The sequence below is a fragment of the Ammospiza nelsoni genome, chromosome 8 (genome assembly GCF_027579445.1).
Source record: "Ammospiza nelsoni isolate bAmmNel1 chromosome 8, bAmmNel1.pri, whole genome shotgun sequence".
NCBI lineage: Eukaryota > Metazoa > Chordata > Aves > Passeriformes > Passerellidae > Ammospiza > Ammospiza nelsoni.
The window spans coordinates 33,031,788-33,048,141 of record NC_080640.1 but is presented as its reverse complement, the minus strand read 5'-3'; the positions used below and the strand labels follow the sequence as shown (position 1 = coordinate 33,048,141).

At 51.1% G+C, this 16,354-nt stretch overlaps 1 protein-coding gene across 1 annotated transcript; it reads right to left on the bottom strand.

Moving 5' to 3' along the window:
- Positions 1-8,942: 8,942 nt before the first annotated feature.
- LOC132076537 (protein ecdysoneless homolog) lies at positions 8,943-15,548 on the bottom strand. Its single transcript, XM_059477672.1, has 12 exons — positions 15,356-15,548; positions 15,055-15,203; positions 14,771-14,925; positions 14,540-14,681; positions 13,489-13,617; positions 13,217-13,342; positions 12,402-12,487; positions 11,600-11,706; positions 11,004-11,181; positions 10,491-10,558; positions 10,193-10,413; positions 8,943-9,658 (listed from the first exon to the last, which is right to left on the bottom strand). The coding sequence occupies exons 1-12, from the start codon at positions 15,546-15,548 to the stop codon at positions 9,446-9,448; spliced, it is 1,767 nt and encodes a 588-aa protein (XP_059333655.1). The 3' UTR covers positions 8,943-9,445.
- Between the last annotated feature and the right edge of the window lie 806 nt (positions 15,549-16,354).

Below are 16,354 nucleotides of genomic sequence, written 5' to 3'. Positions count from 1 at the left end.
TGTAGTGAAAGAAACAACGTTGTAGAATTTGGCAAACTGTCCAACAAACCCGGAGTTTCTCGAGATTGTATTTAGTGTAATAGCATATGGTAAATGTTATCAGCATTTCTGTTAAAGAAATTAGATTGTGTTATGCTTCATATGATAATAATAATGAAGCACTGCATTTACCACTTTGAATCTGTCCAGTAACAATTTTCAGAGAAATCAGAGTCCACGAAAAACACAAGACTAACCTTAAAGAAGCATTTCAGCACACGTTTCCGGCATTCTAGAACACGTTCTATGAGGCTTCAGTGCCCAGGGGCAGTCAGAGCCCTTCGGCAAATGCCGGGGGCTCGCCCCGCCGCAGGGCTGGGGAGCCACGGGGGGAGTGAGTTCGGCCGGGGCCAAGCGGAGCCGCCGGGCAAAGCCGAGCCCCGGGAGCGGGGAAAGCGCCGGCGGCAGCGAGGGCAAAGCCGAGCGGGGAGAGCCGAGCTGGGACCCGCCCGGGGCTCGGAGGCGGCTCCAGCCCAGGTGAGACCCGCGCTCGGTTGTGCCTCGCCGCGGGTGGAGGGGGCTGCGGTGGGGGGGGGTGGGGCGTTCTGGTGAATTCCTTGTGCTGGGTTCTCCCGTTCACAGGAGAGGAAAATGGAATTCACTGCTTAGTGTTTTTGAAAGGTCAATAATAATAATGGTTGTAATAGGATAAAAAGGGATAATATTTCCTGCGCTGGATGCTGCCGGTCAACAGTGAAAAACACACCTGGGTATAGATAATATTCTGTTTATACTGTTACATCGCTGAGGTACATGCATATTCGTGTATTTAATGCATTATCCAAACATTCCTTTGAAGTTTGTTGTGTCCAGGGAACTCCTTTGTCTGAGTTCTTCACACTCATATCTGCATGACTTCTTGGGTGTTAGGTCAATGTATTTTATTTCTTCTTGTGTCTCCATCCTACTGTTTCACATTCTCTGATACAATTTTAGTATTTTCTCCTAAATTTTAAGGTGGTAGTCTCTAATTGTCCTGCGGCGCTCTGGTTTCTGTCACCGTCATTTTATCTCTTGGGCAAGTTGGTCAGTGGATGGCCTTACACAGTTTTTAGTTACACAAAACCCTTTATCACATCTGATGTTTTGCTAAGGTCTATAACACAGTACACTGATCACACTATTATTTTCCTAAGTGTTGCACAGATATTCATTACAATACTATGTTTGTCAGCAATACAGTGTGTACTTCAGAGTATAGATTATATTATGCAAGTATACAACTAGGAAGAGTTATAATTGATACTATATCTAAATCATTATAACCACTATATAACATGCATAGGTTAATACATAAATGCAAAATCCAAAATTATTGGGTCATTTTTCCCACAGGCAGGAGCCGCAGCGGCCGTGCCGGCGCTCGGTGTGCCCGGGCTCCGAGGCGCCGGGGCAGGGAATCATGCGGGGCACAATGGTGAGCAGCCCGGGGCTGCTGCTTCTCGCCCCTCGGCAGGCGGACTCCGAGCCGCAGCTGCCCCGGGCCAGCAGCAGCCGGCAGCTCGCAGGCGCTCTCAGCGCCCGGCCCGGCACGGAGCTGGGCTGCAGCGGCTGCAGAGCCACAGGGGCCGCGACTGCGGCCACCGCAGAGCTCCCGGAGGCTGCGCTTGTCTCCGCACCTGCTGCCGCACCTCTGGGCAGCGGCGACAGCGCAGCCACAGCTGCCACCGCCCTCCTGAGCCCCCGCACGGCCGGCACCAGCAGCGACCTCTCACCGTGTCCCTTTCAGGGTGCCATCAGCGCGGCTGCAAAGCTGTTCCCGAGGCCCAGCTCCCAAAGGATCTGTCAGCACTCCTGATGTGTCAGAAGCAAGTTGCTGAATGTTCCATGCGGAGTGATTCCGGCTGTGACCTGGATGAGAGTGAATCCTGCGCCATTCACAGAGTCAGGGAAAAGCTCCTGCATCCCCAGGAGGGACCAGCAGCTGCAGTTCCACACTTGCCTGGGGCCCAAGAAGTCTCTTGGCATAAGCAGGGGGATGCCACTTGTGAGCATGCAGTGAGTGCAGATGTGGACAGTGGATTCTGCACCACTGATGGGAGTGTGAGGGAGCCCCAGGCTCCCCAGGGCACAGCAGCAGCAGCCAACAATGAAAAGAAAAGGAACCTCAGAAGATTCCTGGGTGAGTACAGGGCCACCCCTGTGGCTCCTAGGCAGGGGCCCGTGTCCCCGCCCAAGGCCAGGTCTGGCAGGTGTGTGGCTGTTTCCCGATGTCTGGAAGAGGCCTCGTGCTCTGCTGGGCCCCATCCGTGGCTGGAAGCAAGAGCCCCAGCTGCCCCCAAGGCTGTGCAGTTCTCCTGCTGCAGCCTGTGCCCACAGCTGTGTCCCTGCCTGTGCCCACAGCTGTGTCCCTGCCTGTGGCCAGGCTCTTGGCTCTCTGGCTGCCAGCTGAGGGAGGCCCACACTGCCTCAGGGCTCCCTGCTCTGCTCCCTGGCCGTGGGCTGAGCAGATTGCAGGGCCGGCTCTGCTTCTGGCAGCCAGCAGCTCTTTCCTGCTCCAGGTGAATGGTTCAGGTGCCATCCCGTGGGCACGGCGGTGCTGATTCTGCTGCTCCTGGTGCTGGTGCTGGCTTTGGGGGCGGCCTTGGCTGTGCTGGCAGGTAAGGGAGGGGCAGCAGCCTGGGCCCAGCCCCTCGGGGCAGAGCGGGCTCCCTGCTCCCTGCACAGGGGAATCTTCAAAACCTTCTCCTCTTCCCCCTGCAGCACCACAGGTTCCAGTCACACCTGCCACCTCACAGTGTGTTCTGGGCTGTCCCTTTGACTGGGTTGGGCACAAAGGCGTCTGCTACTACTTCTCATGGGATTACAGCACGTGGGAGCAGGGTCAGGAACGGTGCTCCGAGCTCAATGCCTCCCTGGCCATTGCCCAGGATGAGGAGGCCATGGTGAGTGAGGGGCTGCGGGCGCTGTGGGGTGGCTGAGGGCAGCCTGGGGGCGCTCCTGGGCCGGGCTCGGTGCTCGCAGGGCCGGGGCTGCAGCCCTGGGCCGGGGCCTTGCAGGGAAGGAGCCCCGGCGTGCGGGGGCAGCCCCGGGCACGTGTCCCCCCGAGGGGCCGGGGCAGCTCCCACTCCTCTCTCCTGGGCAGGATTTGCTCTTCCGCCTCTGTGGGAATTTCGGTTACTGGCTCGGGCTGCGCAGACGGGGCGAGCGCCTGCACTGGGGGGACGGCAGCAGCTACAGCTCCCGGTGAGTGCCGGGGAGCCGGGCAGGGCCTGGGGGCACAGGGGCACAAGGGCTTCCCCTGGCAGCCAGCGCTGCCTCTGCTCCTCCCTGCAGGGTTCCTGTCTTTGGCAATTCTGAGTGTGTGTACCTGGCTGATGAGAGATTCAGGAGTGGGAATTGCTCCAATGTACGTCCATATCTCTGCAGCAAGGCCCAAGCTCCCCTGTAACAGGGGCTGCACAAAGGACCTTCTCCACGCTGGGCAGTGCCAGCTTCACCTCTGAGCCCAGCACAGCGCTGTCCTTCCTCAGCTGCGCCCTGTGCCTTGCACTTCCTCTCAGGGTCACCTCAGTGCCTCTTCATCCCCAGTGCCAGCGCTGGGCTGGGGCTGCAAAGGAAAAGTCTCTGCAATCCATCCTGGCACCGATGCTGCCTGCAGCGAGGGCATTGCCCTCATGACACAATCAGCTCCAATGGGAAATTCAAATCCCCCTGTGGTCTTGGAATTCATCGTAAACTAGTGGCCAGAATGGGACACTTTTGGACTGTCTTCGGAAGAGGAGGAAGAATTGCTGACACATGCTGAACAGGATTCCCACTTTTGGCATCTGGCACCTGAGTGTGGGGAATGGTCTTTCTGTCTGTTCAATCTGACTATATGATGCTTTTTGCCCCAACCGTCTTGTTCGGTTTATGCTGAATAATAAGTTTTGCGTGTTTAAGACGTCTTCCAGAGAGTGAAGAGGGGAGAGAAGAAGCGCACATTTTGTTTTCAGATACTGCTCTCACTCCTCCACATTCCTGCTCCTGGACTGTGTTTTCTGCAGATGGACAGACAACGGGATTGAGCTCTCCTTGGCTTTTAGTTAGTTTAGCTAGCTGAGGCAAGGAAGTTCCCTGGACTCTGGTTTTTTGCCTTTTTCCCTTTTTTCGGACCTGTTTGAACCTGCTCTGGACTGAACACCCAGAAGAGCAGCAGCAGCTCACACCTGCAGCCTGCCGGGCTGGGCCTGGGGCACAACATTTCCAGCACCAGAGGGACTGATGGGAGACTCAGTGAGCTGAACTGCAGCCTGGAGGAGGACTTTCTCAGTTTGTCATCTCTTTTGGAGCAGCAAGGGGTTTTATTGTTTAATAAATAGTTTTTTTCCACTTTTCTCCAAGGAGGTATTTTCTCCCAGAATGCTTGCAGGGAGGGGCCAAATAATCTGCTTTCCTAGTGCAGCCCAAATTTGCCCTGAACCAGGACACTGTCACAAAGGATCTGACTGTCCTCCTGTGGGAGGAATCCCAGGCTGGAGCAGTGTAGGGGGATAGAACATAAGAAAATAAAGGTGGTGTAGAAAGTAATCTTGCCCCTAAGGAGTTGCAGCTGGGCCAATTAGCAAAGATTAGGAACAGGCCTGATTTTAACAGGCCACAGCTGTAACCAATGAAAAGAAGAGTGCTATAAAAGAGTGGGCTGGCAGGTTGGGAAGGGAACTGGAGTCAGTTGGCTGCTTTGTCAACAATGAAGAGTCAGTGCTCTGAGGAGCTGCCCAGGAGAAAACACCAAGAAAGTGTGAAACATCTGCCATAAGGAGACAACAGTATGGAACCCCTGTGATAAGATGATAACAAAGTACGGCAGATTTGTCTCCCTGAGGGGGAAGCAGTGACATGATGTGACTGTAGCCCCTGCCCCCCCTGTGTCACTGTGTGGGGAGGAGGGAGGGAATTGTGGATAAAGTTCTCCCAGGAAGGAGAGAACAGTATGGAGAAGGTGCATTTTTAGGATTTGGCAGCCTACTCACTCCCTTGCTGGGATTTCTTTCATAACACATTCAATGGAAATTAATGGCCCCACTCCAAGCTTCTTATGCCCATGTTGGGTGAGAGATCTCTGGCTGCCTTTCTTGAGAGCCCCGAGCCTTTCCTGCTGTGTTCTGTTGCCTGCCCAGGGGCAGGAGCAGAGGCTCAGAGCGCTTTGCTGGCCCCGGGCACCTGGCCTGGCCCAGCCCAGCCCCAGAATCCCTGCCAGCATTCCCTGCACCATTGCCCGGCCCCACGGCGGCTGCGGCTCCGCGGGCAGGCGGCTCCAGGAGTTCAGAGTGGGCAAAATGGGAGCGAGGGACAGGAGGCAGCTGGTGCCAGTGGGGGAAATGGCTTTGCTGGAGCTGGCAGGGACAGGAGGAGGGGGGAGGAAGTGCTGCAAAGTAACGGGAAGAGAAAGAGAGACAAGGTGGTGGGGATGGCCATGGGGCAGGTGGGCATTTTGCTTTGCAGCTCTATGGGAGGAAACAAAACAGCTGTCAAATCCATGCAGGAAAAGAGGGGCCAAGTAGAAGGTGGTGGACATCTGTGACAATTGGGATTCATTTGATCTGCCTGCACTGCAAAAGCCAACACTCTCTGAGCACCACCAGCGCTGTGATGTGCCTTGCCCTGCCCCTGCCCTGGCTGCAGCAGCCGCCTGTTGGGACGGGCCCTGTTCTCTAAAGGAGCTGCACCCAGGGACCATTGGGACAGTGCTGGTTAAAAAGTAAAGCACATAAAAGGGTGGGAAGTGTGAAGGGAATAAATGAGAATGGCATAAGAAAAAATGATAACAGAACTGCACCAGGCATGGCCACTGACTGCTGTCACTGACAGAGCTGCACTGAGGGACGGCCACACGTTTCCGTTCCCACACAGAAATGCTGGGACTTGCCTTCTCCTCAATAACCATCAGTGGCATTTCCAAGGCCAGCAGGTACACTCAGAGATGTCCAGAATCATCGTTACAGGGGGAAAACTGGGGTTTGCATCACATCTGACAAACATCAGGAGGAGCAGAAATAGGGATTTCCAAGCTCCCTCCCAGGGAGAACAGTATCAGCACAGGGACAGAAAATGCTGATAGAACATCCTTTCCCACTGCTCCCTGTGCTCAGCTGGAGGTGGCATCCTTTAGCTTGTGCTCTTCAGTGGTTTTCCCCATGGAAATACTGCAGAGGGTCACAGAAGATTTACCTGCACGTTAAAAAGAAGCTGAAAACCCAGGAAGGATGATATTTGAATAGGGACACAAGCAAATTCACACATCATATGACAGTTCAATATGGCTGCTTGTGAGTATGCAGCATGGAGGACAGCTAGATTAAACTAGAATAGATTCCAAAACTGTTTGGCCTTATAACTGCAGGTAAGCTTAACAACCCTCACCAATTAAAAAATAAAGGAAGCCGGCTCAGAACTAATTTAGATCACCATCCCTGCAGCCATTGGGTATCACGACTCCATTTCCCCACCAAACTTCAAAGGTTTTCCTGGAAATCTCTCATTTTCTGTTTCCTACCTGCACTCAAGTGACCTGTGTGATCTCTCTGAATGAACTGAGCTTTCCCTTCACAGCAGCTCTGCTCTTCACTTGCCAGCCTCGTGCCCTTGGCAATTTCCATCTGGCAGCGTTGGCCTGCTGAAGGAGAGGCTCTGTTCCAAACATGCCCACTTTGCAGCAGTGCCCCACGATGGGATGTTCTCCTGCCTGGACTAATCCCTTTGCTTCTCAGCTCCAGCTGCAGCCCACAAACCTGGCAGCTGTTCAGGAGCCTTTGCCATGGCACGGCCCCACCCAGCTGATTGCCAGCCTGGCAGCACAGTGGGCACACATTCCCAGCCCTGGCCGTTGTTTCCATCCCGCTGCAAGGAGCCCAGTTGTTCCCCAGTGTTCCTGCAGGAACCCAGGCCCAGGGGTCTGTGGGGTTTGCAGGGGCTCTCTTGGGGGTACCTGGGGGTGTCTGTGGCATTGGGGAGGGAGCCTGAGCTCTGGGGGTGTCTCTGGGGCTCCTGCTCTTTTCCCCTCATATTTCCCATTCTTTTTCCTCTCATGCTTCGCACCCTTTTCTCCTCACCTTTCTAGAGCTTTCCTGCTTCCTAAATGCCACCTTTACACCATTATGCCATCTCAATTTTTTCACTCTTCCCCCCTTTTCCTACTGCCATTTTCCCCCCCTTATTTGTCCTATTTTTTCCCACTTTTTTCCTGTCCGTTCTTCCCCCCTTTTTTTGATGCCTTTTTTCCCCAATTTTTTGCCACTTTTTTTCCACCTTTTTTTTTTATTCTGCCCTTTCTTGCCACCTATTTTTCCTACTTTGATTTCTCACCCTTTTCTGCAAATGTTTTTTAAACTTTTTTTTCTTACCTTTCAGTGCCATCTTTTTTATCCAGCCCTTTTTTTTACCCTCAATATCAATCCCTCAATGAAATCAGTGGGGGTTTCTACCAATTTAAACTCTAAAAAATAAGGGACAATAAAGATTCCTTGTCAATTTAAACTTAAAGAGGATGAAAATTGAAAATTGTTTGTTCTCATTTCAAATCTATAGAATCCCATCACAAAGGGTGTTCCCTGATCAATTTCAGTAAGAAAATGGGGATTCCCCATCCATTGATACCCCTGAAATAATGGCCAAGGCAGGGTTCCTTTCCATTGATGCCCTCAGCATTGCAGGTGAATGGGGATTCCCCCAGGTGAAACACAGACAATAAGGGAAAATTAACCAGTTAAACAACTCCAGAATACACTTGGACAGAAATCCATTGAAAGGGAACCACACACCACTTGTCCGCCCTAATTAATTCCATCGGGCTTCCTTCACTAAAAACTCTCTCAGAATTAAAAGTGGAGATGCCTGGTGTGTTACCTCAAAGCAGTGGAAGAGGCAGCATGGAAATGCTTCTTCTGCCATGGCAAACTCTGCTGGGAGCACTCCCAGAGCCTTGCAGGGCTCCCCTGGGAAGCTGCTGAACAAATGGAAAGAGTTGGGATGAGCAGAGCCCCAGAGAAATCCCAGCCCCACTGATGGAAAAGTCAGATTATCCAAGCAGCAACAGCAGCTGGAGTGTTTGCAAAAGAGCAGCTTTGTTCTGAACCCAGCTTAGGAGTTCTCCTCATGCACTAAGGGAGCCCCTCCATCTATTTGGACCTTTTCTATAGCACAGGCCACACAGCAGCTCAATGTGATCATGTTCTTCAACTCAATTATGTTTTAAAGTATCTAAACTTGATCTAGCTACTCATCAGTAGAGAATTTTATGTATTTTCAATGTAAATTATCTTTCCTGCTCAAACACCAACCCTTCCCAAGGTTCAAGTACCTCTGTTTTCCACCACTAACTGCTCATTAGCCTTGTCTCAATTAAAAAAGCCTCTCTTAACCCCATTTTTCCACCACAGATTTGTCTGAGTCTCTCACCTCTCAGCAGTCCAAATTGCTTTAAATTTAGCAGAACCTTCTTCACACTTCCCAGCTCTTGCTGTCCATCTCTAATCCCTGTCCAACCTGCCAGTGCTCTCCCTGAACTGCTGACAAAGTGAATTACACAACATCAGTGCAGGACAACTCATTAATTGCTGAATGAAAATGAAATTAAGAGAAATTAAGAAGCTGATTTGGACCCAGCAGGACTGCATTGCTGGTGTTTGTGTATCAAGAATTTCTATCTATTTTATTGCAAATTTAACTTGTTGAAACTAAAGTAGTCATATTTAAAATAGATTTTTCATTCCAGATGCAAGCAACGTGCTGCATGCCTTCCAGCCACATCTTCACTGAAAAAACCCCAAACTGCTCAGCCTGGGCTCACATCATGCCAGCAGTAGCTGTATATCAACATTCAGCAGTAATGGAATTCATTCAGAAAATGAACAATTACAAAAATACTCTCACTCCAAGAACTGAGGAAGCTATGCATATCTTCAAAAAATTCAGTAATCACGTTGTATTTTTGATTTTATTGAAATAAAATTAAAAAATACTTCTGGCCAATATTTGTTCATTTGATCCAATTACTCTTCCTGCAGTGTGGTATTTCCACACCTGCCCCTGAAGGCAGCAGCATTTTCAGAACAAGAACTGCTCCCCACATATTGAACCCACTCAGCAATGGGTAAAAGGACATTTTAGAAACGTGGCAAATTGGAGCACTGAATGGAAAAATGGGAGAGAGGTGTTGTAATAAAAGAAAACATCATTTGAATCATGCATTCAACATCATTTTTCAGTTTTCTGGAATTGTACTAGCACTGGGAAAATCTCATTTCCACCCAAGACAGTGTGCAAACAGAAGCTTTTGCAGGTGAATTCACTCTGCTGAAGTGACACAGAATGAACAGAATGCTCCAAATTCAAACCTTTGGCCTCTTCTCCCCCATCCTGCTCGTGTGTCTGTGCTCCATCTCCCCAGCAGCCATGTCTGGTGCCAAGGCTCTCCCTGCCTTGCTCAGCTGCCAGTGAGCTCTGAGCTCTCAGGTAAATTCACCCCCAGGCTCTGTAAAATGCTCGAGGTGGGTCCTGCCAGGCCAGCCTGGGCACTGTAGGACTCGAGCAGGTTTGCCACCAGGTTCATGTCCACATCCAGGGCTGCCAGCTCAGCAGCCTCAGCTCCACAGTCAGGGCCAGCACTCTCACATGGGGCTGCTCCAACAGAACCTGCCTGCAGGGAGTACAAAGAGAAAGCTTTATCAAACTGCAGGAGCAGATTTAAGGGAAAAAAAAAAAGGGTAAATCACAGGAGAAAAGAAACAACAATTGTGCAGCCAACAAAGTCCAGTACACTCCTGAGTCCTGACAGACAGGAATTCAGACACCAAATGCTCATGCCAGCTGAAAATCACCACTGTCCATTACCCAGATTAAGTTGCAAGAGAAGGACACAAAGTGTTGCTGAGTCCTGGCTCAGCTTCCTATGGGAGAAAACTACTACAGGAACTCACAAGTGAAGCTGCAGCTGCTTGCCCTACTACCAAAAACAGAGAAAAGATGGGCAAACTAAAACTAAGCCTTGGAAAAGAGGGGCAAATTCCAAGCTTAGGTAAGTTTCAGCTTATAAAAAACGTATGATGGTGCAGGTCCAGCACACTTTGCCTGCACGTGGGAAGGTTCCAATCCCATTACTCAGAATGGCCACTTGCAGCACATTTCCTGCTTGGAAATTACTGCTGCCAATCAGAGCCCAAGGCACACTCACCCCTCTCTTGTGGCTGCTGAAACTTTTCCCAACGTTGCTCTGTGCCAGCTCACGGTCCATCTCCTCCATGTACGCCTTGAGACTGCCCACGAGCTCCTCAGGAGACACCTTCTGCTCCTGCCTTCCATTCCCAGCATCCAGCTCTTCATCATCCTCATCTGAGAAACCAAACTCCTCCTCCTCATCCACATCATCAGAATCCAGCTCCTCCGAGTCTGCCCCTGCACATGATTTGGTGTCAGTACAACAGCAAAGAAATCAGTGCTGACTTTTGTTTCAAAGAAAGAAGCAATCTCACCTAAAATTCTGTCCAGGGCTTTGGTAAAAGAATCCACATCAAAGGTAACTTGGGATTCATCAGATGACCTGAAAGATAAAAATATTTTTAAAGAAATAAAGCTTCTATGCTTGCCTAAGCCTGACACAGGCACAAGCCATAATGATTTCTCTCAAGACAGGATTGAAGTTGGGACATTTGAATTTAAAAGTCCTCAGAAGTCTGAAGCCTGTGTGCATTAGACACCAAACAGTGAGTGGAAGAATTCTTGGCATAAATAGAGAAAAATTGTGAAGACCACAAAACCCAACTGAGGGACAGAGAGCAGCTCAGCTTGCAGCACTTGAACCTGCACCAGTGCCAGAGTGGCACCAAGCTGATTTAAAGCAAGTACAGGGTCACTGCTCTGCCTTTGCTTCAGGCCCTGCTCAGCACAGCACCTTCAAACTCTGATTCTCTGCATCACAGAACCAAGCACAGGGCTGCAGCACAGTGCAACATTCCACACCAGAGCCAAACTCCAGGTGCTACTACCATGGCATTTCTGCTCCTTCATGCGTGGATACTTTGGACACAAAAGCCTTCATGCTCTCAGCAACTGTTTCCAAGTCATAGTTTTGCTCCTCCTCATTTGGGGAAGGAAGGGACTCATTTCTTGTCTCCTTCAGCATCTGATCCAGAGCACCTGGTGTCATATCCAGCCAGCTGTCATCTGAAAGGACACAGCACAGATCTGTTACTCTGCACAAGCCTGCTGGCCCACAGGCCCAAACCAGCTGACTGACAGGGCTGCAACCATCCTGCAGCTCAGTTCTGCAGTTCAGCTCTTGTGCTGGTCCTGGCTCACACACAGCAAAGGCACAGAGAGGCTGAGAAGAACTGAGTGCAGATTTCTTGTCACTACTTACAAACTCTGCTTTGCAGAGCTCAAACTCAGAGAGACCATTCAGTCACTGGGAAGCCTTTGGCCACTCAGTGGAGGAAGAAAGGCTCACTCTAAACTGGGAGAGCCAACCCAGTGTTTAGTCTTGAGGAAGGCTGGATTTGCTCTCCCTTCACAGCTGTCAGCATTGCCCCCCTCCCCCCACAAATAACCATCTGTAATAGGAATAATTCCCCATCCAGCTCACCATCCTCTGCAGGAAGACAAGCTGCTTCTCTCTCCAATTCCTTCAGATCAATGGGGGTTGTCTGTAGCAGTGCCAGGATTTCATCACCTGGGCTCACTTCATCACAGCTGGAAGAAAAACCAAACTCAATTTACTGAAATGGATTCAATGGGATCACATGCTCTGCATTCAGGTTTTCACTTGAATTCTTCATTTTTCCTTCTGTGCAAACACCTCAAAAAGGGCAATGAATCTGGGGAAGTACCAGAGCACTACAAAGAGCATTGGCCAAGGCTCTTTTCCTTTACATTTCATTTGCCTTGGTAAATATTAAGATTACCAGATCCCAAACACCACAGACTGGAAACTCAAAAAATAACATCAAGATATTATGGGCTGGCAAAGCCTCAGATATTTCTGTAGTGATTTAGCTTTTGGATTTGATCTTCCAGAGAAATCCACAGCCAGCTCCTTGAGCAAAGGAGACAGATTACCCTGTATTCATTATTCACTGGCACTGCTTTTCAATGAAACTTTTCTACACTTTCTACAGTCAACCAAGCAAAAATTGCATTGCAGTCACCACTTGGAATCCACTTGGAAGAGCTCAGCATTTCACAAAACCAAGATAAAAGAGTTACTCAAGCCAGAACTTCTCCCAGTGGAGCATTCCAGAGGAATTAGTACTTGTGTGTCCTGGCCACAGCTCCCATGTTCAATGGGCAGCGGAGAAAAGGGTTCAGGTGTTTGTGACAAGGATTTCAAAGGACACTTACAGGATTTGTAGGGTATATGACACTCATGAATTTCAAGCAGCTCTCACCTTTCTGGCACTGCAACAGATTGCTGGAAGTGATCTTCTGCCATGTGCAACAGCTCCAGGTACTTGGCTGATCCTTCCATTTCTCCCTATTGAATGCAAGTCACAGCCATGAACCCAAACAATTCCAGGCTTCCTAAGGGTGACTGTTGGTCACACAGAAATGCTGAGAGAACCAGAACAACTAAAACCTCTTGGCCATGAACACTTTGAACTCAATACAGCAAAGGGGAACTCCTGTATTTGAAGCATATTAAAGGATATTAACCTAAGAATCTCAATAAAGTTGTCCAACTTTATAACCTTCAAACAAGTAGTCAATTTATGTCCCATTTATTAACATCAAAAAAGTAGTCAAAGGCATCTTAAAAAAACAAAACAAACCACAAAACCTCACCAAAACCCCCAGAACCCACAAAAACCACACACACATAGAAATTACACTTGCATGGGCCCAGATAGGTCTATGGTGTTATGTATGGATCTTGAAAAATATTGAATTTTAGAGGGGTGGAAATGAAATGTAAACCAGTGAAATCAGTCACACCTCACACAATCACATATGGGGGTTTTCTTCACTCAAGTGTATTTCTCCCCTTGCTTTAGATGAATGAATCAATCCCCACATCTTGCTTTTTCCTTTTTAATTTCTAAAAATAAATTCCTTTCAAAGGGGAACAACCTGCACATGTCCCCTTTAAACACATTAATTCATTTCCCACAGAGATAAGGATTCAAGCTCCTTACACCAGTTCAAGGGTTAAAATGTATTTTCCCTGCAATGTTAAAAAGCCACAGACACTGAAATACTCACATACCTTGAAATAATCCTTCTCCTTCAAGCTCCTGAGCAATCTCTCCCACAGAGGACCCCTTAACACGTTTCTCTTGGCATCAGGAGCCACTTTGCTGCTCTTGGAGCACAACATTTCAAAGCCATGAGCCTGCAGACAAAAGATGCAACAACAAGAGGTTCTCAAGGTGGGACAGACTTTGCTCACATTTTTCTGGACAAGCAGGCAACCTCCAGACAAGGACCCATTCCCTGCACATGCATGAGCCAAGGCCAAAATGCCCCAGGAATCATTACCAGCTTCATGCCCAGCTCGCAGGCTCTGTACTGAGGATGAGCTGGGGCGGGCAGGGTGTATCCACTGCGTCTGTCTGGAACAAACTGCTGCTGCACCAGCTGTGCATACAAACACCGAGTGAAAGTCACCTGCAACAGCCAGAGCAGAAACAAACACTCCCTGCAGCGGGACTGGGCTGGGGACAGCCAGCAAACTCCCTCCAGGTCACCAGAGTGCCTTTGAAGGCACCCATATTACAGGCACTGCCTGAGACTGCATTCAAAATGTATCTTAGAAAGATTTTTCTGATAAATTGCTTTTCAGGCTATACAACGTTTGTTCCAAATTGAAACACCCAAGCAAATATAAACTTTGGTCATTCTAAATACATTAGGAAAAATCCTTGATATTCTGGAAAATCCCCATTTGAATTGCAACACGTTTCATCAAATGTATCTTGTTTCCTTAACAACAATAACACCACGTTTCTCTTCAACTAGAGAAGTGCTTCAGGAGAATCCAGATATCCTAAGTGCCTCAGAACATCCCAGGCATTAAAAAACAGCATTTCAGGTGCTACAGGCGACCTCTGCTGGTTCCTGATCCTAAGAAAAGCCCTGAATGCAACGTTCTCAACTCCCTCACTCTTTTCCCTCAAACAATAACAAAGTATGAGGCTGCCGCTCCAAGTACACACTTGCAATCCATTTTAGTGTTGTGTTCCAGCCCTTTAAAGAGTATTGGAGTAGGGGAAAATAATTGAACAATTTTTTGCTAATGACCAAATAAATTATTTCCATTTTAATTCATTGCCATTAGCAGCCATCCATATTCGGGTAAAGGTGTCTGCTCATTATTTCACCTGTACTAAACAAAGCCGGTGTCCTTACACAGACAGCAGCACTCCAGCCCTGAGCATTCCCTACCCTCAGGGACACTTCTGAATCCATGTCTGCTGGGGTTTTTTTAATATTCATAAACCCATAGAAAGGCTTAGGTTAGACGGGACCTTATGGATCAACACCTGGTTCCAACACCCTTGCCACAGCCAGGCACACCTGCACGGGGCACAGAGAGGAGAGGAGAGGAGAGGAGGCTCAGCAACGCCGTGCCCGGGAACAGATTGTCCACACGGGCTGCGGAGTCTCCCTCACTGCGGATATCCCAGACCCTGCTGACAGAATCTTGTGTCCTGTGCTCGGGGACGGCCCGGCTGCAGCAGGGAGGCGGCACCAGATGCCTCACTGGGTTAACCCGTGCTGTGACACCGAGAGTCGGGGAAGCCGCCGGGTCTCCCCTCACACGCTCCCAGTTCGAGCCCGCCGGGTCCCCCTCACACGCCCTCGGTTCCCGGCCGTCGGTCTCTCCTCCAAAGATCCCGATTCTCGGCGCCGTGTGCCCCTCACATGGCCTCGGTTCTCCCTCACTCGTTCTCGGTTCGAACCCGCCGGGTCCCCCTCACAGGCTCCGGGTTCCCGGACACCGGGTCTTCCTCACACCGCCCAGCTCCCCCTCACACACTGCCGGTTCCCGGACGCCGGATTACCCTCAAAAGATCCCGGTTACGGCCGCCAGGTGTCCCTCACATTCTCCCGATTCCCCCTCACAAGCTCCCGGTTCCCGGCCGCCGGTTCCTTCAAACGATTCCGGTTCTCCCTCACATGCCCTCGGTTCCCGGCCTCCGGGTCCCCCTCACACGCTCCCGGGTCCTCTTCAGATGTTCCTCGATTACGACCTCCAGATCCCCCTCACACACCCCCGCTTTCCCCTCACACGCTCCCGGATCTCCCTCACTCTCTCACGGTTCCCGGCCGCCGGATCCCCCTCCCAGTCCCCCCGGCTCCGGGCGCTCCTCCCGCCGCGCCTCCCGGCCCGCTCCCGGCTCACCGCGGCCCGGCACGTAGCGCAGGCGGAACGGCTGCCGCTGCCACACGCAGGCGGCCAGGAACGGGGCCAAGCGCACCGGGGCCAGCTCAGCGCAGCGCCGCAGCAGCGCCTCGCCGCCCGGGCCCGCCGCCGCCGCCAACAGGCGGGAGCGCACCGCGACCTCGGGCAGCGCCGGCCGCCGCAGCGCCTCCATCGCGCCGGGGCCCAAAGCGCTCCGCCCCCGGGGAGGAGCGGCGCGATGGCGGCGGCGGGGCGGCGGCGCTGAGGGTGATATCGCGATACGCGCGGAAACCGGTGCAGCCGTGAGTGGCCGCCGCTGCCCCGGTGCCCGGCGCGGCCCCGAGCCCCAGCGCGGTCCCGGTCGCGATCCCCCCTGCCCCGCTCCCGGGCCTGCCGCCCGCGCTGCCCCCAGCACCGAGCAGGGCCCCGGGACGGCCCGGTCACCCCCTGTCCCCGACGGGAGATGGTTCCCGGCATTCCTGAACACCGGTCCCGGCCCGACACCGGTGGGACAGACGCGATTAAATCCCTGTAACCGGCTCTTATCCCATGACCCAAGAGTTGGGTCAGTTCTGACTTACTCGGCTCGTTTACTCTTGTTGTATTTAATTTAGTTCTATGTAATTTGCAGGGATAATGGCGTCATCTCTGCTTTTAGGGAGATGTACATCAATTCGCAGCATCTTAGGTTTAAGTTCAACTGATTTTGATCCAGCTATTGGTATAGGGTCAAATTGCCAAGTCCAAGAGACTTGAATAAAGTTTTGAGGCAGAAAACATCTGGGTTTGTTGGCAATTTTCCAATCAGGTAGAGCCAGGGCCTGGCCAGAGCCCAGTCCCTCAGTGGGAGGGTCTCCCTCACATACTTCAAAAACAAATCTCTCAATAATAGCAGCTGTGAGATGCCCCAAGCACAGCAAACTGCTGGAGTGCTCCTGTGAGAATAACTGGGGCTGTGTCTGATTGCCACAGAGCAGGAGCAGCCTTGCCCTCAGCAGG

Coding starts and splice junctions, on each gene's coding strand:
- LOC132076537 (XM_059477672.1), bottom strand. CDS start 15,548: ATGGAGGCGCTGCGGCGGCCGGCGCTGCCCGAGGTCGCGGTGCGCTCC. Junction 13,343..13,488: donor GCGAGCTGGGCATGAAGCTG/GTAATGATTCCT, acceptor TTTTGTCTGCAG/GCTCATGGCTTTGAAATGTT. Junction 9,659..10,192: donor TCAGCAGCCACAAGAGAGGG/GTGAGTGTGCCT, acceptor TACTCCCTGCAG/GCAGGTTCTGTTGGAGCAGC.